General features: G+C 48.5%; 1 protein-coding gene across 3 annotated transcripts in view; it reads left to right on the top strand.

The window, feature by feature from the left end:
- Nucleotides 1-26,529, top strand: part of PHF11 (PHD finger protein 11) — a 119,452-nt gene that overhangs the window by 27,226 nt on the left and 65,697 nt on the right. For 2 of the 3 annotated variants that reach the window (XM_088469103.1, XM_088469104.1), the window contains exons 4-8: nucleotides 2,000-2,049; nucleotides 7,988-8,038; nucleotides 8,121-8,207; nucleotides 18,396-18,578; nucleotides 18,669-18,872. In XM_088469103.1, the coding sequence (XP_088325229.1) occupies nucleotides 2,000-2,049; nucleotides 7,988-8,038; nucleotides 8,121-8,207; nucleotides 18,396-18,578; nucleotides 18,669-18,872 (575 nt within the window). The remainder of the gene's footprint in view (nucleotides 1-1,999; nucleotides 2,050-7,987; nucleotides 8,039-8,120; nucleotides 8,208-18,395; nucleotides 18,579-18,668; nucleotides 18,873-26,529) is intronic. The other variant, XM_088469105.1, reaches the window with a different exon arrangement.

The following is a 26,529-nucleotide window of genomic DNA, read 5'->3' as shown; positions in this document are numbered from 1 at the left end:
CAGGCACCCTGCAGCTTGTAGAGCTGTACGGAGAGTTCTTAGGATGCTTCGGGGAGTGCTTTACTTCCCAGAGGCGTGACATGATGACATCACGGGTTTAAGGGGTGGGGCCGGCGCTGCTTGAGGGTATGCTACTCAGGGGAAGGGGACGGGGGAGATTCTTTTAACGACAACTTTAATGTGTTAATGTTGTACTTTGGCTTAATCTAAGAAACTGAAATATTTAAAATATTTATTACTGCTAATTTAGACCCGGGTCACCCCAGCCCAATAGTTCTGTTATACATGTCCTGTTCCAGTGCTGCAGGGTTTCCCTCTCTCTCCCTACGAGTATTATATAGATAACCTTTTGTTACAAAGTTTTCTGTATGAACACAAAAAAACCCCAGCAACTTATTTTTATGTTCAAAAATAGTTGAAGCAATACTTATGTCATACAAGAAATGCTGGGCATACACAGCCAGATAAAATGTCTGTCAGACCGACAGACATTTTATCTGGCAGCCTGCCAGCCGCAGATGTCGCCGGCATACACTGTGAGATTTTTCTCACAGTGTATCAGCCCGATATCCGCGCTCCGCCCCCAGGGGAGGAGACATTTCCCTGTTCCTTCCGTAGGAAGGAACACAGGAAATGTCTGTCTGTCGGCCGCGGCTGGGCATACACTGCCAGATGCGGCCGACAGTTTACCGGGAAATATCGCATCGGACGGGCATGCTGGACAATCCGGCATGCCCAACCGAGCAATATTTAACCCTCGGTCGCCCTCCCACATGCTACAATTATCGGGGCGATCCGCCGATATCAGGCGGATCGCCCCGATAATTGTAGCGTGTATGGCCAGCAAAAGATGAATACAGGCATGCAAGGGTTACAGTTGTGTAGGCCTGTATACAGATGGATACAAGCAAGGTTACACAAAATCATGTAGCCAATGTGCGTGAAATTGTGCTGCTTATTCCTGCTTTGTACATATATGTTTTGCTTCCTAATGCTGGGCATACACCATACAATTATCTGTCAGATATCTGGGCCTGATTCAGAGCCGCTCGTAAGCGGCCGCTCGCTCGCTCGGAGCGATGTTCGCACATCTGCGTATGCGTATGGGTCGTAATGCGCATGCACCAACCAGTCATTGCAGTCGGAAATCGTGCGCTCGCAAAACAGCGAATGCCTGCTAATTTGAGTGACAGAATGAGGCGTTTGTGGGTGGTAACAGGGGAAGGTGCTTGAAAATGGGGAGTGGAGATCCGAACGCAGGCGTGCCAAATGGTCAAAACGGGCGTTTAATGGGAGTGCATAATTAACAAAGCAGCGTCATCGACCACGTCACTTGGTTGTCTTTTAGCCTGAACTGCTCGCATGATTGCGGGAAGTAAAACCAACCACAAGCACTGCGAGCAGTTCAGACGCCTTTCGATGTACTGGATTAATCTAATAAATAGCGGAGATGACGTATGGTGCGAACGGCCAGGGGGCGTCTTTACAAAATAGCGAGCGCATGTTTCGTTCGCTCGCTCAGACATAGAGGCGTCAACAGACCGCAAAGAGCGAGCGCTCAATTTAAATAGCCGGCCCCTTTTTCTGAACGACCGTTCTCAAATAGCGTCCGGCTCTGAATCAGGCCCTCTGTCCAATCTGGCTGGTTGGAATGAAAACCTGGTAATGTATGGGAGCAAATGACAATCGACCATTTGCTCACAAACACTGGAAAACAGACAAAAATGGTCGTTTAACCAATTAACAATTTAACATACGAATTTAACCAATTTGAACAATTGGTTTTTGTCCGTTTTCCAGTGTTTAAAACCATATGATCAACTGTCATTTGCTGCCATACATTACCAGGTTTTCATTCCAAGCAGCCAGATTGGACAGATATCTGACAGATAATTGTATAGTGTATGCCCAGCATTAGAAAAACATCTTTTGGTGTACCTGCTTTGTATTGTTTTGTACACAGAAAAATGTATTTCCTCCATGTTCCTGTTTATTACAGTGCTTTTTGTCCTGAACATAAAGATTCAGAACAAGAGAATAATACAAACAGTAAGTTTTGTGCACAGATTGGATTTATATGATGTTATCACCTTTCCTATCATAGATGTTTTATCAATGTTACTGCTTACCAGACTTTCACTGCCTGTTATTAGGTCTGATATTCTATTTTCACAGTATTTAGCCCACAAATGTAACTCCTTCATGCCAGCCTGCTATTTATATATTGCAGTTGGGGTTGGGCGCAAGGCCTATTACCCACTGGCAGTAAGTTCCTGCAAACTGCATGTGAATATATAATACCCCTTTTATACCAGAGCAAAAACCTGGGTTTTTGCTGGGTCTACCCGGGTCGCAGCTCAGTGTAAAAGGGTCCCTGAAAAATAACCCAGGCCAAGTGACCCAGCAATCCAACCCAGGTAGCTACCAGGGTTGGACCCAGGATGGACCCTGGTAATGGTGCAGTGTAAATGGTGCAACCCGAGTTATCTGACCTGGGTCATGCCTAAAATGAGCTGATTGGTGGTTGTGGGGCATTCACCTCCCACTTTTTAATGACCTCACAGGTTTAGCAGGGCAGACCTGAGTTCAGTGTGAACAGGGCTGACCTGGGAGTAACCCAGATCGAAGGTGCAGTGTAAATGGGTCTGACCTGGGTCTGACCAGGGTTGGGACCATGTCCAAAAACCCAGGTCGGACCTGGGTTTTCGGTGGAAAAGAGGTATTACAGTTAGGGGTCTAAGGAGAATTTAGAAGCGATAGTATGGAAATTTGAACAGAACAGTCCAGTTCGCAGTTGATTGGTTTTCTACCCCACTACTTCTAAATGGTTCAGACTGAGATATAAAATTCTGAAGTTACCTCTTTAGTATCTGGATGCGAGAGGCAATTTATTTTTTTTAAGTTAATTGGATATTTTGATATTTGATCTACATGTAGTATACCAGGCCTGGCCAACCTGTGGCTCGCCAGCTGTTGTGTTACTACAAGTGCCAGCATATCCTCCCAGCAATCAGCCTCTAAACCATGCTGCGACTTGTAGTTTCACAACAACTGGAGAGCCACAGGTTGGCCAGGCCTGTTCTGTACATTCCCATAGGAGTGTAATACACCGCTAATTACTATAAAATATTTATTTTATTATGTTTATGATTTTAAAAAATGTAATAACAAAATAATATAGTAAGTAGCTGTATGTAAAGAAAGAAGAGTGAGTTAAACTAAGACAAGGAGCAATTGTTTTATATACCATGTGCCTAGTATAGTTATTTAAATACCTATTTAAAGTATCAGACATGCCTTCTTTTGTATAGATATTTAAATGGTATACATGGTTTGGAGGATGATATAGGGCAGGCTTCAGAGAGGTATACGGTAGTTTAGATACGGTCGCAACTGGACACATTTTTGTGGTCTGTACTTGTGCCTGAGTCGCATATGCGCATGTGTCGCGATGGTCTTGCAACACCGGTCATAGTGTGGTTTGAGATGTTGTTTGACTGACAGATTGCAGGCGTTTGGGTGTGGTGATGGGGGAGGTGGGGTATAAAATGCAGGCATGTCGCCAGCATTTTGGGGGCATGCTGAACCCAGTGACTATGTCTTCCGATGCAAATTCACTGGCCTCAGCAGCTTAGTCATGGCGGACATTCTGAGCAACCCTAGATAGTGTTCAATGGTCCAAGCAATGTTCACGATGTACATCCGATGCTGCATCTACGGGCGCATGCAGCGGACCTGAGAAGCCAGCGATGGCCATTTCATTATAGAAGACGGCACCTGTAGCATTTACATGTGTTCTCAGGGCCTGATTCAGAGCCGCTCGCAAAAAGCGGGCGCTCGCTCTGAATCAGGGCGGCCGCTTTTTTTTTTAAAACCGGCCTCCTGGCCACTCGCTAAGCTGTGGGTGACCACCCACAGCTTTTGCGAGCGGCCAGGTGATGGTCGCGACCATCGAGCTTGCGACCAAGTGTATTTATGTCATTATTGCCTCTCAGGGCCTTATTCAAACATGGACACAGTGCCGATGTTTTCGGCAGGTGAGAGAGTATATTTATCAGTGGTTTGCGCATACGTCGCACTGCACATGAGTCAAGTTTCATTATTGTTGTCGCTTGCAGTGAGGATTTATTAGCAAAGTGATTGACAGGCAGGTACCGTTTATGTGCGCCAATGGGAGGAGCAGGTGGTGACTCAAACGCAGACATATCTCAGCCTGTGACTGCGATCCCGTATGCAGTAAAAATGGCTCCAGCACTTCAGTTCCATAGGATTACTCAGAACTACGATAATCAACTGATGTGCATCCAAGGTGTATGTTTGTTCGCAGTTGTTTGGATTTGCAATGCTGCCGATGGTCATCTCAATACAAATCCCAGCAGCTGCGACATTTGCATATTTTCGTGTACGAATTTGCACCAGCCATGGCATTAGCGTCCATCTCTAAATTAGCCAAAAAGCTGCATATACACGGTACGATCTGCACAACCAACGATATCGCTGAATGATTTCCCTTCAACTTTCTGTAGTGCAGGGCAAATGATATTGGGTGTACACACTGATAGGTATCTATGATCGATATCTTTCAGTGAAGTCATCCTGCCACATCTTTGAATAGGCAATTCTTGACGATATCGCCAAGGTTGGCCTGCATGTACGGACAACCATAGATAACGTTATTGTCCATGCTGGAACGCGCATTGTTGGTCGTTCGCTGCATAAAAATGAACGATATGAATGATTTATCGTTGAACGATATCATTATCGTTCATATTGTTCATAGATATCGTACCGTGTGTACGCACCTTTAGATGTAACTTAAATGTTTAACTTAGATATTTAGAGCCGTACTCAATTTGAGCCGAGCCGCGATACTTTTCCGGGCCCCGGACTTTTCGCCTACTTCGCCTATTTTGTAGGCGGAAAAGCATCGAGCGCGTGCCCGCTTACCCCGTATTCAATTTGAAAGTACGTGAAACGGGACCTGGCGAAACTTGAACAGGCGGAAAGTACTGTCAGATTTGGGGAAATCAGCCTGACACCGCCCAAAAGATGCTCTGACATGGGGGTTCACTATGGTACACCCCGATTTGGCTTGCTGAAGGTATTAGGTGTTTTTAAACTGGCTGAATAGCTGCTAAATAGCGTTTTTCTATACGTGGTGCAGAATAGTATTCAGGAGTATTTTTTCCAGAAATTAAGTTATCCCAGCAAATTTGGGGTACTTGAAAATGGGGGTGTCAGCATATTTAAAAGTTGCTAAAGTTAAGTTAAAAAAATCGTGAAAAATCCACCTGCCGTAAGCACCTGCAATCAAAAAAACACTTGGGGCATACTTGGGGACCCCCCAGAGTCAAGTTCGCTAGTTTTTAACATTGTCCCCCAACATTTTTTTTTACGCCCCCAAGTGCAAAGTAATTTATTGGGGTGTTCTTAAGTTGTTTTTTTTATTTTTTGACACAGGTTACCTTTGGGGGACTGACAGAAGGCTGCACGGGGGTTCCCGTAACGTTGCACCCCAAACCCCAAATTCTGCACTTTTTCCCACCCGCTATTCATAGGCGGAAAGTCTTTCAAATTGAATACAGCGATACTTTTCCGCCTGGCAAAATGACGTCATCGGCGAAACTTTTTCGCCGATTACGGCATTTCGCTCCAAATCGACTACGCCCTTTAATGTCTTATATCAATCTATGCAATTGGTTATTAAGACTTGGATTTCCTACACCTGAGACAATTGCTTTAATGAAAGTAGATAGATAACAAAAACAAAACCGTTTATTCACAAAATATTTCTCCTCAAATTGTTTATCAGTCTTTGTGTTGATTTTTGGATATATTGTGTATATTAATACACGTGTTAACAGAGGGAATGGATTTCACTGATGATACTGATCTGTCAGTTGGTTAATATTCTTAATACTCTTCTTGATATTACTGATAGTGAGACTGCCAGATTTATGAAACTATTAACAATCCATTCTATAGTCAGCACTACTGCTTTCATTCTCATTCATTTAAATTTGATACAGTACATTGGGGGTGTACAGAGGACGGAATTGTAAAGCCGCACACAAGCAGCTGTGCAATTCCGTCCTTGCTAAAATGCAAATGCAGAAGAAAGTGTCCGACACCCCCTGCTGCATCTGCGATCCCAGTGCTGCGACCGAAGTCTCAGCCTGGGATCGCCATAGTGACCATTGGTCCCGATGTGGGACGCAGAGGTGTAGCGTGTGGCCAGGGTAGCCCCCCGGGTGAAAAGCCGTCGCCGGAAGCCTGAAATAGCAGAATCCTGTCAGGGCAGGTACAGATGTGCCCAGCTAGTTTGTTGCTGCATACGCCATGTAGCGCGGCATGCATCTCGCGCGCCACACAGACAGTTTCGCAACGCGTGACTGGCGTAGCACTGAAAAAATATCTTAACTCGTAATACAACTTTTTGTCCACCAGGTGTCACTTTTCCTAAACTTCACAGCTCATGTGTCTGATTTCCAATGCATTTTCTATATCGCTGCCCGATGATAGGCTGACATTTTATATAAAAATATTTCACAGGCACGCACAGCACTGTATTATACACAGACTGTGCGGTTCAAGTTGCACACTTGCGGCACTGTCAGAACTGTCGGCGCTGTCCCAGACTTTGACACCATAGTGATTTAATGACTTTAGAAACTAGTAGTGGGTTCTGTTTAACAAAGAGGTCTCTGTATTACAAACTGTGCATTTAAAAATGCAAACGTGCGCCAATGTTGGCACGTCAGTGCTGTGGTGGCTGTCAGCTTCGAGGGGTCACAATGGGATCTCTGGCGCATGCCCAGTGGAACTGCGGCATACACCAGTCCGCGCTATGCCATGGTGTATGGAAGATCATAGCACTGCGCATGCGCAGTGGGTCGGGAGTCACACACAGTGAAAGTGGGATCTCTGTATTAGAAACTGACTGTGCAGTTGAAGTTGCACACTTGTGTCACTGATGTCATGACTTTAGAAACTAGTAGTGGGCTCTGTTTAAAAGAAAGGTCTCTGTATTACAAACAGTGGGTCTGGAGTCACACAGTGCATCATTTCATGTCCTGCGCATGCGTTCGCTACAATGCGTTAATATCTGTCGTCGTGCGTCCTCTGCCCTACTGTATGTTGGAGAAAATGGCTGTGAGGCAGCAGCCATATTCAAGGAGGGAGTTGGAGATCCTCCTTGAGTTTAGGGATCAGCCGCTTCTCAGCAATGCTGATAAACGCCGGGCATTTATAAATGCACGGCGTGATATCGTGGCCCAATTAGGCCGGGTTACACCAATCCGGTCACTACAGCGCCGGTTTAGTGACCTGGTGAGGAGGGATGTCCCACGGCTGCAGAGGCTTGTACGTAGTAAGTACAGTATTTTTGTACAGTTATAGTAGTTAAGTATAGGCAATCAGGATCCATATCGCCACTGTTGTGTGGCATAACGTGAATGGGTATGGATTACCAGAACAACAGTCAATAAGTCGACACAATAAAGGTCGATATTTGTCCAAAGGTTGACAGTTACAAATGGTCGACAGTGCGGATGCATTTGCCGATGTCGCCAGGCCTGCCACTAACGATGTCGGCAGGTACAGTACACACATCATTAAGTGTGTACACGGCTTTAGTGTGTTGACCAGCACTGCAGAAAGTTACAGTATGTCTGCAGCATGTGAATGAGCGTGCTGCAGACATACAGTAACATGAATACGTTTTGTGTACCTTAACCATAAACTGTAGAGTACATGATGGGTACACGCTAGACCAGCATTTTTTAACCACTGTGCCACGGCACACTAGCTTAAGAGTGCCGCCGGAAAAGACAACTGGGAGGTCTTATTGTAACTCTGTAAGTCTTTTGTGGGGGCTGGGGAAATACTTGGGTTTTATTTTATGTTGTACCCCTGTCATACTATAGATTATGTTCCAATTGTAGTAGGAAAAACATTATTATACATTGCACTGTTATTTTTTTTACAGGACATCAGAGGAGACAGCAGCAGGCAGAAGAGGAGGAGCCGGCACAGCCAAGTAAGTTCTGCACTGTTTTCAAGAGTTATATTTTTAAAATGTGTTGATGAAAAATTACATTATAGTTTTTTTTTTAATGTAGTACATCGACGGCACATCCACCAGATATCGTCCTCTGAGGAGGGGGAGGTGGACGGGGCGACGGGGTCCAACAACCCTCCCCAGCCAAGTAAGTATTGCCTGTACTCTGCTGTACCTCTTTCCTACACTCTCAGCGGCTCTACTTTTGTTACTTGCGCCATCACTATTGGAGTACAGTAGTATTGTGTTCAGAGAATTATGGTACAGTAAGTACCGAAAGTGGGCGTTCCGAGAGGGCCGTTGACCGCAGAGATCCCATTGCAACCCCTCCACTGGGCATGCGCCAGAGTTCCCATTGTAACCCCTCGGAGTTGACAGCCACCAAAGAGCCCCGTGCCGAAATTGGTGCAAGTTTTAATTTTTAAACGCACAATCAGTTTGTAATACAGAGACCTCTCTCTTAAACACAGCCCACTACTAGTTTCTAAAGTCATGAAATCACTATGGTGTCAAAGTCTGGGACAGCGCCGACAGTGCCGCAAGTGTGCAACTTTAACCGCACAGTCAGTATGTAATACAGACATCCCACTTTCGCTGGGTGTGACTCCCGACCCACTGGGCATGCGCAGTGCTATGATCTTCCATACGTCATGGCATAGCGCAAACGGGCGTATGGAGCGGCTCCACTGAGCATGCGCCAGAGATCCCATTGCAACCCCTCCACTGGGCATGCGCCAGAGATCCCATTGTGTGTGACTCCCAACCCACTGGGCATGATCCTCCGTACGCCACGGCATAGCGCGACTAGCGTATGGAGCGGCTCCACTGGGCATGCGCCAGAGATCCCATTTCAACGCCCAGATCTGACAGCCACCACAGTGCCTACAGTGCCGCAAGTGTGCGTTTTAAAATGCACAATCAGTTTGTAATGTCTCACTTTTAAACAGCCCACTACTAGTTTCACTATCGTGTCTAAGACTGGGACAGCGCCGACAGTGCCAAAAATAAAATATTATTTTCCAGGGCCCGAACCCGGGACAAGCACTGTTGCAAAGCGATCTTCTAACCTCTAGCCACGCCAGCTATATCAAGAAGCGCACATAGCGGGCTCATCCTTGTGCACTCCACCCACCCGCTGCTGTTTGTAATAATAAAAAAAAGTCTTCCTTTCAAAATATTATACTAGTACATATATACACAGTACCCCACCATTATAGAATAATTCATCCCATCTCATTGAAAGCAGTGCACAACACTGCAAATACACTACTGTACAGTTATGTACAGTATGTGTACTGATTTGCGTCCCGTTCTAAGAGCTTATGTGATATTAAGAAGATTGGTTGTGCGAACATGCAAATACAATGCGTGAATGTGATATCCATCCAATTTAACAGTATGGTATTCAGTACAAATTACGACAGTGGAGCACTCGCCACCCAACGGTTAAGCGCTGTCCAGCCATCACGTAACATTCCATGGCGCGACACAGAGGCTTGAATGGCTCACTATGAGCAACAAACTAGCTGGGCCCATCAGTAAGTATACTAACCCTACCCTTCTCCCCCCAATAACCCTCCCTTAGGGGTGCCTAACCTTAAAACTCCCGATCTGGTGCCTAACCCTAAGTCCCCCCCGGGGGTGCCTATACCTAACCCCCCTTTCCCGCACCCTAAACCTAACCTTCCCGAGGGGGTGCCTAATCCTAAACCTCCCTTCCCCTAGCCTAATCCTAACCCCCCCCTCCTGCGGCTAACAGGTAACCCTGTCCCCGCTTAGCTTCATTCGGGAAGCCGTCTGTCAGGATTCCGTCGTCGGGCTAAAGATAGGTGTCGGTATTTAGATGCCTATCTTTAGTACTAATTCGGGATTTCGACGCCAGAATTCTATCAGACAACTTTCCGTGCGTCGGTATTATAACTACATCCCAAAATAAACATATGGGGCAGTATCGAATTGGGGCATGGAGGGCTAGATATATATTCATTTCCACTAATAAAATCCAGTTTTGTGTGTATGCAATAAAAATACACCTTACCTATATGGTGGTTTCTCAGCAACACCAGCCCCCTATCACCCCAGCCCCCTGTCACCCCACCCCTCTATCACACCAGCCCCCTCTCACCCCACCCCCCTGTCACACCACCCCCTTGTCACACCAGCCCCCTGTCACACCAGCCCTCTGTCACCCCACCCCTCTGTCACCCCACCCTCCTGTCACACCAGCCCCGTCACACCAGCCCCGTCACACCAGCCCCTTCACTCCACCCCTCTGTCACCCCACCCCTCTGTCACCCCACCCTCATCACACCAGCCCCCTGTCACCCCACCCCCCTGTCACACCAGCCCCCTGTCACACCAGCCCCTCTGTCACAACACCCTCATCACACCAGCTCTCTGTCACACCACCGCTGTCACACCAGCCCACTGTCACACAATCCCTCTGTCACACCAACCTCCTGTCACACCAGCCCACTGTGACACCGGCCCCATCACACCGGTCCTCTGTCACACCACCATTTTGTCACACCAGCTCCATCACATCAGCCCCCTGTCACACCAGCTCTGTCACACCAGCTCCCTGTCGCACCACCCCTCTGTCACACCAGCCCCTCTGTCACACCAGCCCCCTTTCACACTAGCCTCCTGTAACCGGAATGGGATTGAAATGCCAGCGGCTGTTCAAATCCCGACAGCAGCTGCCCGACAGGATGAAAATCCTGACAGAGGGAGGTAAGTATCCTAACCTCCCCTGTCCCCCCCTAACCCTCCCTTAGTGGTGCCTAACCCTAACATCCCCCCTAGTACCTAACCCTAATCTCCCCCTGGGGGTGACTAACCATAACCCCCTCTTACCGCTCCCTAAACCGAACCCTCCTGGAGGGGTGCCTAAACCCTAATCTCTCCCGGGCGGTGCCTAACCCTAACCCTTCCCCCCCTAGGGGTGCCTAATACTAACCTCCCCCCCAAAACCTAACACTAACCCCACTAAATGCCCTAAACCTAGCCCCCTCTGCTTCGGGCACGTGTCCTCCTGGATTCCGGTGTCGGCATTATGATAGGCGTCTGGATTTCGACGCCTATCATGAATCCTTTGCCGGCATTCAGCAGTCGGGATTGTGACCGGTGGTCTTGCGGCCGCTGCTCACATAACTACATCCCGTCACACAATCCCCCTGTCACAACACCTCTCTGCCACACCAGCCCTCTGCCACACCACCCGTCTGCCACACCAGCCCCCTGTCACACCACCCACTGCACCCCTGCCCCGTGTCACCCCTGCCCCGTGTCACCCCTGCCGCCTCTCACACCAGCCCGCTGTCACACCAGCCCCCTGTCACCCCACCCCTATGTCACACCAGCCCCGTCACCCCACCCCTCTGTCACACCACCCTCATCACACCAGCCCCGTCACCCCAGCTCTCTGTCACACCAGCCCACTGTCACACGAGCCCACTGTCACACCAACTCCCTGTCACACCAGCCCCCTGTTTTAACACCCCTCTGTCACACCAGCCCCGTCACACCACCCCTATGTCACACCACCCTCATCACACCAGCCCCCTGTCACACCACCCCTATGTCACACCAGCCCCCTGTCACACCAGCCCCGTCACCCCACCCCTCTGTCACACCACCCTCAACACACCAGCCCCCTGTCACCCCAGCTCTCTGTCACACCAGCCTCCTGTCACACCACCCCTGTCACACGAGCCCACTGTCACACGAGCCCACTGTCACACCAACTCCCTGTCACACCAGCCCCCTGTTTTAACACCCCTCTGTCACACCAGCCCCTGTCACACCACCCCTATGTCACACCACCCTCATCACACCAGCCCCCTGTCACCCCAGCTCTCTGTCACACCAGCCTCCTGTCACACCAGCCCACTGTCACACGAGCCCACTGTCACACCAACTCCCTGTCACACCAGCCCCCTGTTTTAACACCCCTCTGTCACACCAGCCCTGTCACACCAGCCCACTGTGACACCGGCCCCATCACACCGGTCCTCTGTCACACCACCAATTTGTCACACCAGCCCCCTGTCACCGGAATGGGATTGAAATGCTGGCGGCTGTTCAAATCTCGACAGCAGCTGCCCGACAGGATGAAAATCCCGACAGAGGCAGGTAAGTATCCTAACCTCCCCTGTTCCCCCCTAACCCTCCCTTAGTGGTGCCTAACCCTAACATCCCCCCTAGTACCTAACCCCAATCTCCCCCTGAGGGCGACTAACCATAACCCCCTCTTACCGCTCCCTAAACCTAACCCTGCTGGTGGGGTGCCTAAACCCTAATCTCTCCCGGGGGGTGCCTAACCCTTCCCCCCTAGGGGTGCCTAATATTAACCCCCCCAAAACCTAACCCCACTAAATGCCCTAAACCTACCCCCCCCTGCTTCGTACACGCGTCCTCCTGGATTCCGGTGTCGGCATTATGATAGGCATCTGGATTTCGATGCCTATCACGAATCCTTTGCTGGCATTCAGCAGTCGGGATTGTGACCGTTGGTCTTGCAGCCGCTGGTCACATAACTACTTCCCCATCACACAATCCCCCTGTCACACCACCCTTCTGCCACACCAGCCCCCTGTCACACAACCCCTCTGCCACACCACCACTCAGCGACACCAGCCCTCTGCCACACCAGCCCTCTGTCACACACCACCCCTCTGTCACACCACCCCTCTGCCACACCAGCCCCCTGTCACACCACCCCAGCCCCCGTGTCACCCCTGCCCCCTGTCACACCACCTCTCTGCCACCCCAGCCCCATCAGACTACCCCTCTGCCACCCCAGCCCCCATCTCACAACCCCTATGCCATCCCAGCCCCCATCTCACAACCCCACTGCCACCCCAGCCCCCTGTCACACCACCCCTCTGCCACCGACAGTCGCCTGTCACCCTAGCCACTCCAGCCCCCTTCCACACCAGCCCGTCACTCCAGCCAGCCCCTTCCCTACCCCTCTCCTTCTCTTCAATGTGCATGCTCCTTTTCCTGCTCCTCGGTGCAGCATGGAGAGAGTCACGGTGAGTAAGCCGCGCATGCACAGAAGGTGCATGTTGGTGGTCATGCTGAGACTTAGTGCCCGGTGGCTGTTGGATGACTGCTGCTGTGGCGCCCTAGCCGGAGCAGGTGCCTGAGGCACAAGCTCCACTGGTGCCGCCCTCACTACGTCCCTGGTGGTACGGCGCCGGCCAGCTGAGTAAACCATAGCTTACGCAGGCTGACCGGAATCTGTGTAGATATGGATGCAGATCCTGGCCTTGCCACTTCCGGAAAAGAGGGGTGTCACGCCCCGGTTTCCGAGAATACAGGCCATCCCATCCCCCGCACCAACACGTAAACGCCTCTGCCTTTCAATCAAAGGCATACAGTGCCCTATGTGCAGAATGGGTTCTGCGCATGCGAAGATACCCGTTTATCGGGAATCTGCGTTCAGCAGTGCATTTGCGTGCACTGCTATATCAGGCCCATTGTCCGTACACAGTAACACACCGACATGCGTCGCTTTTTAAGGTAACCTTGGATACTGCCATACACTTAAAAAATTATTTTGTAAACATTTGTTTTATGGTAAATATGTTTTGTGTTGGGCACTCAACATGTGGGATAATACTTTTTTTTTAAAAAAGTCTTTATAATAGTTAAGTGTAAACATTTTGGGTAGCTGCCATGGCAAATAAGTGTAGATATATTGTTCTGATTATTAGTTTCATAATTGTCTCAATGAACAATTTGATAACATATATTACTTAAAAAAAAATAATTTATTTACTGGTTTTGTCTGCTCATTCCAAACATAGGGCCTGATTCAGAGATGTGCGCTAATACCGCCTCTGCTGCGGCTGTGTATGCAAATGCTGTGCAAAAATATGCAAATGTCGCATCCGCTGAGTTATGTATTGAGACATATTGCATGTATTGAAACTTTGCAAATCCAAGCATCTTCGTACGAAAACGCATCATCGGTCACAGATCATTTGATTATCGGTCTTCTGAATAACCCTATGGTGACACAGAATAACCGCGGGAACTGAGATGCCTGAGACATTTTTCTTGCATACGGGGATCGCAGACGCAGGATATGACATGGCGAATTAAATGTTCGCGACACAGCTGCGTGCTTTGCAGCCACTCCGCTTTACCTCCCACAAACGCTCTGTGACTGTCAATCAAACTGCGAGTAAATAGTCACTGCGAGCGACTATGGTAATGTACCTTGACGCATGCGACTCAGGCTAATGCGCAGATTGCTGATTAGCGCTCAACTGCGTAGTAATGCCCGTAGTTATGGCACATAAATTAGATAGAAATGGCAATGTCTTTATCAGTGTGTGAACATTTAATTAAAAACACAACAATATTTGTTTTTATAAAAAATATATTATTTAAGCAGGATTTCCTGGGTCAGATAAAGGTATTTGGTTTGAGACATGTTGACAGTATTCTCATATTGTGGGACCCCATTATGCTTTCCACAATAAACTGGGAGCCTCTATTGGTGCCTTTGGAGGGAGAGGTGACCCCACGTTGCTGTATGAACCATTACCTCCAGGTCCTTTAGTTGTATCACCCCACATTATTAGGATCAAGGGTCAAAATAACAAAGGTGTGAATGACAATAGAATGTTGAGTATGGCTGGAGATGGGGGTGGAGGTGACGGTCGTGGTGGTACAGGTGTTTATTATGAGATGAAGGAGAGGTATATATATATATATATATATATATATATATATATATATACAAATAATGGTAGATGACCGGCACTCCATATAAAATATACCTTAAGCCTGGGTGCCCTCCCGGGAATCATTCAGACTCCAATAGTTCAAAATTTCCAACATAGGGCGGCACTACCCAGATCTGAAAAATTGTATTATCACATCTATCATCTCGTCCTGACGATAGATGTGACAATACATCTGAAACTTTGATGATACAGTTGGTGTTTGTCTGAAGACAATAATTAGTTGTGGATGCAATGACTCTTCATCAACCAAGTCAATGACCTGCAGGCCCACGGGGGGGAAAAAGCAATTGACACCTAGTGTGTGAGGGCACCTATGGAGAGCTTGAGCTTTCCAGGGGGACAGTGGGGGCATCTGAAGAGAGTGTGGGAGGTTCAGGAGGACAGTGGTAGCTGCTGAGAAGAGCGTGGGAATGCCAGGGGTAACAGTGGTGGCTACTGAGGACAGTGGGGGCTCCTGAGGAGTATATGGGAACTTCAGTGAGACAGTGGTGGCTCCCGAGAAGAGTGTGGGAGCACCAGAGGTAACAGTGGTTGCTCCTGAGGAGTATATGGGAGCTTCAGGGGACAGTGCTGGCACCTGAGGAGTATATGGGAGCTTCAGGGGGACAGTACTGGCACATGAGGAGAGCATGGGAGCTTCAGGGAGACACTGATGTCTCCTTATAAGATCATGGGAGTACCTGGGGTAACAGTGGTGGTACCTGTGTAGAGCGCTTGGGCTACTGGGAGGACAGTGATGCTCCAGAGGGAACTGTGCTGACTTCTGAAGATGGTGTAGGGTCTCATGACGAGAGTGTGGGGCTTCTGTGGAGAACAAGCGGGCTCTAGGGGAAACAGTGGTGGCTATCCCTCCATAGCCAGTTGTTGCTCCAGAAGTAGAGGGCTGTCCTTATCATCATCTTCCACCGCCAACAGCCTAGGAGAGCACCTATGTTCTGTGAAACTTAATACAAAGCAGAGGAATATGTGGTACACGTGCGCTCGTAAGGGTGTGTGTGTGGGAGAAAGGGAAAGTGAAAAAAAAGGGGGTGGAAGGGGAAAAAAAGGGGGGGGGGGTTGTGGGATAGGAAGGGAGTGGAAATGTGGGGCTGTTGGGGAAATGGAAGTGTGGATATGTGGCTGTTGTATAGATGTTTGTGAGTGTAGGTGGGTGAATACAAATGGGGCAGACAATAAGTGTAGGATCCAACTTTTTATTGGGTAAGGCACAATGCTTCCTTAGGTAGTTCCGTTATATGGTGTGGGGATTAGCAGATAAGCATTGTGATCCTCGGTTGGTGAGTGGATGTCCCCTTCCTGGGGACTCCTTTCCGTATGGTCCTTACTCCTGCACGTTCCCCTGCTGGACCTTTGGTCTACAGTCTTACTGAACCGGGATGTGGGGTGTGAATAAAGTCCAGTACTTAGTGCAGTAGTGGCGTCCCGCTTTGTCTCTGGGATCTTTGTACCTACCGGTAGGTGTGGATTGTCCTGTGTGGATTGTCAGCACCCTCCACCAACCACCAGAACTCTGACCATTGTCCTCCCAGTAGTCCAAGCGCTCTACTCAGGTACCACCACTATTACCCCAGGTACTCCCATGATCTTATAAGGAGACATCAGTGTCTCCCTGAAGCTCCCATGCTCTCCTCATGTGCCAGCACTGTCCCCCTGAAGCTCCCATATACTCCTCAGGTGCCAGCACTGTCCCCCTGAAGCTCCCTTATACTCCTCAGGAGCAACCACTGTTACCCCTGGTGCTCCCACACTCTTCTCAGGAGCCACCACTGTCTCACTGAAGTTCCCATATACTCCTCAGGTCCCACCACTGTCTCCCTGTAGCTCCCATATACTCCTCAGGAGCCACCACTGTCCTCTGTAGCCACCACTGTTACCCCTGGCATTCCCACGCTCTTCTCAGGAGCTACCACAGTCCTCCTGAACCTCCCACACTCTCTTCAATGGTCAGAGTTCTGGTGGTTGGTGGGGGTGCTGATTCACCAACGCATTTCGGCACTGGTGCCTTCTTCAAGGAGGCACCTCCTTGAAGAAGGCACCAATGCCGAAACGTGTTGGCGAATCAGCACCCCCCACCAACCACCAGAACTCTGACCATTGTACTCATTACCACACCACAAAGAAAGGTTGCAGAGGATCCAGCACCGCGCCGCAAGGCAGACCCTGGGTCCCCTCCACCAGCCTCATCACTGTGCCCAATACCACCTATTGACTCCACAGGACCGTGGATCAACCCCACCACGCGGCTCTCCGCATTGCATCACACCACCAAAGAATGTCGACGGGCGCACGGCTGCCAGACACCCAGCGGGCTCGCAGAGGTGTCACGTAACATTCGGCTAACACCTAGAATCACAGCTAAAGCTGCAAAGAACCACAGGACAACCCACACCTACCAGTAGGTACAAAGATCCCCAGAGACAGAGCGGGACGCCGCTACTGCACTAAGTACTGGACTTTGGCCCTCATTCAGAGCCGCTCGTTAGCGGCAGTACGCTCGTTCCGAGCGATGTTTGCACATCTGCGCATGCGTACGCTTTTTAGTACGCATGCGCGAACCAGTCAGTGCGGCCGAAAATCCTTTGTACGCTATATAGCGAGTGCCTGCTATTTTGAGTGGCAGAATGAGGCGTATGTGGGTGGTAACAGGGGAAGGTGCTTGAAAATGGGGAGTGGAGATCCGAACGCAGGCGTGCTTAAAGGTCAAAGCGGGCGTTTTATGGGTGTGTATATTTAAAACAGCAGCGTCATTGACCACGTCACTGGGTTATTTTATAGCCAGAACTGCACGCAAATTTGTGGTAGCAAACACCAACCACAAGAATAGCGAGCAGTTCATACGCTGGTCGATGTACTCGATTAATCTAATAAATAGCGGACATGACGTAGGATGCGTGCGGCCAGGGGGCGTTTTTAACAAATAAACGAGCGTATGTTTTGCTCGTTCGTTCAGACTTAGAGGTGTGAACAGACTGCAATGTGCGTACGGATCATTTGAATAGCCACCCCTTGTTTTTAAACGAACGACCGCAAATAGTGTACGGCTCTGAATGAGGGCCTTTATTCACACCCCACATCCCGGTTCAGTAAAACTGTAGACCAAAGGTCCAGCAGGGGAACGTGCAGGAGTAAGGACCGCACGGAAAAGAGCCCCCTGAAAGGGGACACCCACTCCCCAACCGAGGATCACAATACTTATCTGCTAATCCCCACACCATATAACAGAACTACTTAGGGAAGCATTGCGCTTTTTTTTCACCTTCCCTTTCTCCCACACACACACCCTTAGGAGCGCACATGTACCACATATTCCTCTGTCTGAACCAACAGGCACAGGTACTCCTGTTTTTACGCTGCTGCACCTACCATTTCCTCATCCCACCTCCCTCCCAGTCTCCCCACCCTAACCCCACCACAATTGTGAAGCGCAGACCGCCCCCCTCATTTATTTCTTAATGCAAAACAAGCTATAAATTTAGTGCTGTATGTTTTGTTTGATTACATCTAGCATTACATATTCAAGAATTGTGTAAAAAATAAATAAATACACTGTCGTAATTCAAATTAACTTTATTAAGCTCCAAGCCCCTCACCAAGATCAATTCTTGAGTCCCCAACACCAGAGTGTCCATCATCAGACTCGCCAACAAGACCAACATCTGCCCAGCACCAATTGTCACAGGAAATGAGGGCAGACAGAGGTACGGATCTAGAAGAACAGCTAATGGCCATTCAAGACAGACAAGTCAAAGCTATAGAAGGTAAATATTGTTTTTTTTTTGAATGTATAGAAAAAAATACTAACAATTTAAACTTTGTTGAACTTATAATATTTATTTCTGCCTTGACAGATCTTGGAGCTACTGTGGCATCTGGACAGGGGAGAGTGGCAGCTGGCCTGGAGAGAATGGCATCTGGGCAGGAGAGAATGGCTGATGCTCTGGAGAGAATGACAGCTGCTCAGGAAAGGCACAATCAATTTCTTGATTCTCTGCTGCAAAGAGTAACTGCCCAATTAAACCAGTCACAAAGTGAGCTTGTTCTATGTAGCACAGGTGAGCTGCCAAGACCTAAATTGTTGTGAGACAACAAAAGGCACAAAATAAAGCCTCATATTTTGAGTTTATAAATAAAACTGTCTCAATTTTGTCTTCACATTCTTGATTGTGCTACACTTCATGCATGTTACATATAGTTCCTAACACATTTTTTGCAATGTTTTTCAAGTTCTGGTGCAGGATGTTAAATCTGTAAAGATAAACAATTCTGTATTGTGATATTATGCAATATAGTACACAGGGCCTGATGCTGAGCGCTCGCAAGCGGGTCGATGTTGGCCCAGTGCGCATGCGCACGACGGAGGCGCTCCGTCGTGCGCATGCACGAGACCCGGATAGCGTCGGGCAAACCGACGCTCCGGGTCTCGCTACAAAGGGGGCGTGCTGTCGATGGTGAGTGACAGCACGCCCCCTTTGGTGGGCATGCCGGGGGCGTGGCTGGCCAGACAGAGGCGTTCCCATGGGAACGCCTACCGTCTGGGGCCGGCCCCACTGACATCACAAGTGATGTCAGTGGGAGTATTCGGCTCTGATAGAGCCGAAAGCACTCCAGGGCTTGCGGCAACGAGACCCTACCACAAGGGTCTCGTCACAAGCCCGATAGTTGCGATGGTCTTGACCATCGCGACCATCTTCCTGGCCGCTCACTATAGCTGTGGGTGGTCACCCACAGCTATATGAGTGGCCAGGAGGCCGCTCTAAAAATTCAGATGGACGGCCCTTTCAGAGCGAGCGCTCTGTCAGAGCGTCCGGCTCTGAATCAGGGCCACAGTGCAATATGTTGACAGACAATATTGTTCCATACATACAGATGGGTCCACATACATCTAGCCTCCTGGCGCATTAAACAGCCCTTCTAGTCGCGCCATGCCGTGGCGTGACTCGGTAGCGCTGAGGGTCTTTTCATGCGTTTATTCGTACAGCGATGTGAATAGATAGCACAAGAAGCTTCTGATGATTAAAATGATATACAGCATGCCTATGTTCTCTATGCATCTGCGGGTGTATCTACACGCTAAAGACTACGTTACAGTGTTACAGCCGCTGATGATGATTTCTCGCATTATGTGTGGCGCGACTTGTAGCGCACAGAGGATAGATGTATGTGTGCACATCTGTAAGTGCTCTACCAACCCAGACCTTTCAAGCACCCCTTCAGGAGACCAACTGTACGCTCATTAACTGATCTAATAGAGGCAATAACTGATCTGGTAGAGGCAATAACTGATCTGGTAGAGGCAATAACTGATCTGGTAGAGGCAATAACTGATCTAGTAGAGGCAATAACTGATCTAGTAGAGGCAATAACTGATCTAGTAGAGGCAATAACTGATCTGGTAGAGGCAATAACTGATCTGGTAGAGGCAATAACTGATCTGGTAGAGGCAATAACTGATCTAGTAGAGGCAATTACTGATCTGGTAGAGGCATGCACTGTATTGTAAGCAAATTCTTGCTCTGTGGCTGAGTGCAATAGAGGAGTGAGGAGTCAGGGTTGGGAAGGATAAGCTCTGTCTCCTGAAATGAGCAGAATACTTTTACGTACAAAGGAGCAATGTTATCTTCCATTATCTCCTAAGTGGGAAAAATATTCTGTCTGATTGCAATAGAAGTTTAAAATGAATACACAAATATGGTGGAATCACATCCTTGGCAAAATGGACATAAGTGTTAGAACTCTGTTTGTTTTGCATTGTCCCCCTGCAGTATGATTCCCTGCCACCAGGGGTTGCCAGAACTCAGGTTATGTGAGCTGCCATACTAGTCCTTACCAGAGGTGCTGCTTTCTGGACTCTGCTCTGTGCCCAGGTGTCAGGTAATAATCAGGGACGTGCTGTGAGGTCAGTGGATGGGGAGGCACTGGCTAGTATCAGAGCCAAATTTACACACACATATATGAACCTGCCCCACTTGCACAGATCTTCCCCCTCACATAGGTCCCCACATACACACAGCTTTCCCCTAGCACAGATCCCCCCCTCACACATGTCACACTAGCACAGAAGATCCCCCTAGCACAAAAGATTTCCCCCACACACACACAGATCTCCCCCTAGCAGAGGACCCGCCTCCTGTTTTCTCCTTTGTGTGTTTCCTTTGTGTTGCTGCTGAGCTCCGATGCCTGGGTACTTCCTGGACTGGTCACCTGATTGTCAGAGGTGTCCATCATAGCTCAAAGCGTGCCCCCTTACAGTGATGCATGCCTCCATTAGCTCTTTTTCTCTGTGTTTTACTGGCTGCCTCGTGTCCCAGCCCCCACCTCCAGGCAGTGTCTGAGCTATCAGAGGGGAGGCTGAGGTCTTACTGCCTCATCTATCCCTATATTTCCAGGAAGTGCTGCAATTTTGGTGAGTTTTGCCTATAAAAACGATCAGAGTAATACTAAAAAGATATTTATAAGTTATAAATATCTTCTTTGTATTATTCTAATCATTTTTATAGTCAAAAGTCTGCAGTCTGACAGGGAGTATGACAGGGGAGACTCTGGGCCTGATTCAGACCCGCTCGCGAGCGCTCGCAAGCGGGTTGATGGTGGCCCAGTGCGCATGCGCATGACGGAGGCAGCTCCGTCGTGTGCATGCGCGAGACCCGGATAGCGACGGGCAAACCGCTCCTGGTCTTGTACCAAAGGGGGCGTGCTGTCGATGTTGAGTGACAGCACGCACCCTTTGGAGGGCGCGCCGGGGGCGTGGCTGCCCAGACGGAGGCGTTGCCATGGGAACGCCTACCGTCTGGGGCTGGCCCCACTGACATCACAAGTGATGTTAGTGGGAGTGCTTTCGGCTCTGTTTGAGCCGAAAGCACTCTAGGGCTTGCGGCAACGAGACCCTACCACCAGGGTCTCGTCGCAAGCCCGATGGTCGCGATGGTCTTGACCATCCCGACCATCTTCTTGGCCGCACGCTATAGCTGTGGGTGGTCACCCACAGCTATACGAGCCACTAGGAGGCCGCTCTAAAAATCAAGAAGGACGGCCCTGATTCAGAGCGAGGGCTCTGTCAGAGTGTCCGGCTCTGAATCAGGGCCTCTGCCTCCCCTGCCTACCCGGACACCCTGGTAATAATTACTCAATTACTAACATGAACTATACTTGACAGCTGGCTTTTTAGTCTATATGAGCCCAGCAGTCATTCATGTTTGGTTTCTGCATTTCCCTGTTCTGAGGAAAGTTGGATTCTTTCGGATCCCAGTGCCTGTTTTATTCCTGCAAGGTACAGTTTCTGCCAAGTGAAAGGAGCTCTGCCATTTATCAGATCTGCTATTTGTTTCTGGATTCTGTTTACTTCGACATGTACCACATTATCATCCTGCTATTTGTTTCTGGATTCTGGGCCTGATTCAGAGCTGGACGCTCTGAAAGAGCGCTCGCTCAGAATCAGGGGCGTTTTTTAAAATATTTTTGTGCAGCCTCCTGGCCGCACGCATAGCTGTGAGCAGCCAGGTGATGGTCGCAATGGTCGAAGCCATCGCGACCATCGGGGCTTGTGATGAGACCCTTGTGGTAGGGTCTCGTTCCCGCAAGCCCCAGTGAGCTTTCGGCTCTATTAGAGCCGGAAGCTCACCCACTGACATCACTCGTGATGTTAATGGGGCCACCCCCAAACGGAAGGGGTTCCTTCGGTAACGCCTCCGTTAGGCCAGCCACCCCCTTGGCCCGCCTCCAAAACTGGGCCAGCTGTCAATTAACATCGACAGCTGCCCCCTTTTGGTGCGAGACCCGGAGCGACGGAGCGCCTGTCACTAGCCAGCTATCGCGCATGTGCACGTCGGCTCCGGCGTGCGCATGCGCAGTGGCTAAACATCGACCCACTTGTGAGCGCATAGCGCTTGTGAGCGGGTCTGAATCAGGCCCCCTGTTTGCAGCTGTCATTGCTATTGCAAGATTCCAGGGGGTACATTTACTAAGATTCGAGTCTGATCGAGTTTTTTTTTAAACTCTGGTGATTTGAGGCTCCTGAAACTCACAAATTTACTAATAAATGAGTTTAGCTGAGCGTGAGTTTTCTGATGGTGAAGCAGATCGAGATATCTCCCCTGGCTAGCAAGTTTTGAAGGAGATTACTCACCCGAGATTGCAGTGTTTTCTCTCTGCCAAACTCTCCCGAGCAAGCATCCTGCAGATATGTGAAGGCTGATTGTGTTGTATCTGTAAAAAAAAAAAAAAAAAGTGTAAAATGTTTTTTAAAAATGATATATATATATAAAAAGATCCTCTTAAGTTTCCTGAAAAAGGATTCAACCAGCACTCCAGAGTATCCATGCTTTTTTTGTTATTGATACAAACCTGATTGAAGAGTGCCGCTTTTCCAAAGAGATTATATATATATATATATATATATATATATACACACACCCTCTGGGAGAGCTGTGATCACCAGTGGTGCCATATCAAAAATGGTGGGGCCCGGTACTGACAAAATAGCCAACCAGCCCCAACCAGACAGACCATGCACCAGATAGCCTCCCCAGCCAGACAGACCCTGCCCCAGACAGCCAGCCCCAGCCCAATAGCCAGCCTGCCCCAACCCCACACTTACATGATGCTTGTAGCTCCAGCGTCCTCAGTGAAAACCTGCGGCTCCGTCCTCTGCTCTCTGTATCAGTGACGAAGCATAACGTCATGATGTCACGCGCGCCGGACGCTGGGTCTCACTCTCTCCAAACACTTCATCTTCAGGTGGTATGAAAGCCACCTAACTAAGAGCGCTGACAGTTGAACAGGCAGTTGCTGGGCAGCTCCGAGGGTGGCAAGCTGATTCTGCAGAGACGGAGACTAGTCTGTCTCTGAAAGAAAAAATTGGTTGATCGGGGGGGGGGGCTTGGGGGGGTTGGGGGGGACTTTTGGTTCGGTACTCAGATGCCACCTGTGGATCTTTTTAAATGTGTCAGCCAGTAATAAATATACCTGTGCACCAACTAGGAGATGTGGAAAAAATGCACTGTTAGGGGTGCCCTGCTATAGACCATCAATAGGGTTAATTATTAATACTGTATAATAATACACTATCCAGTACATAAGGAGACTATACATATATGTCCAGGGCAGTGCTAGGTTCTTCTACTGCTCCCCCAGACTCCCAGACTTGCTCCAATGCTCTGGAATGATGCCCACATCTGAAAAAAAAACATTCCGCTCAGACAGGATGGCCCTACTGCCGCATCTAATGGCTTACTGTGATCACTGATCCTGTATATGGTGGAATTATGCAACACAATATACTTTGTATGATGCATATTAAAACTGGATAAGTGCTAACTATATCCTCTTCACGGACTGGCCACACTTGCTCTAAAATCAAGCATTTGGAAACCCCCCTCTAGAAATCCTGCATTTTCCACTGGAAACCCCCCCTGCATGCGCCAGTGCCCACGTTTTTTTTAAAATGCAATTCGGGATCCCCACGGACCCCCATGTTTTTGTTCTAAATCGAAGTTGTGTTTTGGCAAAACCACCCTTGAGTGTTTTGGTTCGGTTTTGGACCTCTTTAAAATGTATAAAAACAGCTAAAATCATGTCATTTGGGCCTGTTTTTTGTTCCTACAGTATTATTAACATCAATAAGATTAATTTGCAGTTATTTTTAGTGAATTTTTACCACCTCACTGCTCACAATATTGCTTTCGCCAATAATGGCCAAAGGCTGCAGCGAGCTCACTGGCTAAACTAAGCGACAGAGCAGCGACAGAAACACATGGCAATTTAAAACAATATAGACATCAATGAAAAACAATTGTAAGTAAGCATTGCTCACTTCACGTTCACTTCTAACAAACATACCCAAGAGCCTGTGTGCACTGGATTACAGGTGCCAGCTAGTGTCTAACAAACATACCCAAGAGCCTGTGTGCACTGGATTACAGGTGCCAGTTAGTGTCTAACAAACATACACAAGAGCCTGTGTGCACTGGATTACAGGTGCCAGCTAGTGTCTAACAAACATACCCAAGAGCCTGTGTGCACTGGATTACAGGTGCCAGTTAGTGTCTAACAAACATACACAAGAGCCTGTGTGCACTGGATTACAGGTGCCAGCTAGTGTCTGACAAACATACCCAAGAGCCTGTGTGCACTGGATTACAGGTGCCAGCTAGTGTCTGACAAACATACCCAAGAGCCTGTGTGCACTGGATTACAGGTGCCAGTTAGTGTCTAACAAACATACACAAGAGCCTGTGTGCACTGGATTACAGGTGCCAGCTAGTGTCTGACAAACATACCCAAGAGCCTGTGTGCACTGGATTACAGGTGCCAGCTAGTGTCTAACAAACATACACAAGAGTCTGTGTGCACTGAATTACAGGTGCCAGCTAGTGTCTAACAAACATACACAAGAGCCTGTGTGCACTGGATTACAGGTGCCAGCTAGTGTCTAACAAACATACATAAGAGTCTGTGTGCACTGAATTACAGGTGCCAGCTAGTGTCTAACAAACATACACAAGAGCCTGTGTGCACTGGATTACAGGTGCCAGCTAGTGTCTGACAAACATACCCAAGAGCCTGTGTGCACTGGATTACAGGTGCCAGCTAGTGTCTAACAAACATACCCAAGAGCCTGTGTGCACTGGATTACAGGTGCCAGCTAGTGTCTAACAAACATACACAAGAGCCTGTGTGCACTGGATTACAGGTGCCAGCTAGTGTCTGACAAACATACCCAAGAGCCTGTGTGCACTGGATTACAGGTGCCAGTTAGTGTCTAACAAACATACCCAAGAGCCTGTGTGCACTGGATTACAGGTGCCAGCTAGTGTCTGACAAACATACCCAAGAGCCTGTGTGCACTGGATTACAGGTGCCAGTTAGTGTCTAACAAACATACCCAAGAGTCTGTGTGCACTGGATTACAGGTGCCAGCTAGTGTCTGACAAACATACACAAGAGCCTGTGTGCACTGGATTACAGGTGCCAGCTAGTGTCTGACAAACATACCCAAGAGCCTGTGTGCACTGGATTACAGGTGCCAGCTAGTGTCTGACAAACATACCCAAGAGCCTGTGTGCACTGGATTACAGGTGCCAGCTAGTGTCTAACAAACATACACAGTGACAAATATGCCTGCAGTCTTTTACATGCTTCCCACCCACCTCATCTACCTACAACTCTCTCTAATGGTGACTAGTATGTTAGTATTGCAGCACGAACTACAGCCCACATCAACTCCATACACTCTCCTGTGTGAAATTGCAGCTGAAATCACAAGGGAGGGACTTGCATGCAATCCAAAATACGCAAGATCTGTTTTTTAAATCCGAGATCTGAGAGGCCTCAGTCGGGACTACTCGGAACCTTAAAAGTGATCCAAACTGGGACTTGGTTCAACTGAGAACCGCAAAGTTTGGCTGTGTTCAGTTTTTAGCAAAACCAAACAGCTCATCTCTTGTTTTTAATAGATGCCGGTAGCTTTAAGACATATCAAGGCTCATATTTGGGGAGTACAGTATTTAAGAAGAAAAAACAACATTTTCATTATTTACGGTTGTATAGCTTTAACATTTACTTATAGTATTATAGGTAGGACAGGATTGCTGACAAACAGGTCTGAAACTAGCTCCACTCCAGTCAGTTTTAGAACAATAGAGACTGACACACCTGATACTGGAGATAATAATGGATGAAGTACAATGAGAAGCAAGTAATAAACAGTGCCTG

Source organism: Taudactylus pleione, unplaced genomic scaffold (genome assembly GCF_031769625.1).
Source record: "Taudactylus pleione unplaced genomic scaffold, aTauple2 ptg000089l, whole genome shotgun sequence".
Taxonomy (NCBI): Eukaryota; Metazoa; Chordata; class Amphibia; order Anura; family Myobatrachidae; genus Taudactylus; species Taudactylus pleione.
The sequence above is the reverse complement of the archived record's forward strand: the minus strand, read 5'-3'. Positions and strand labels throughout refer to the sequence as shown.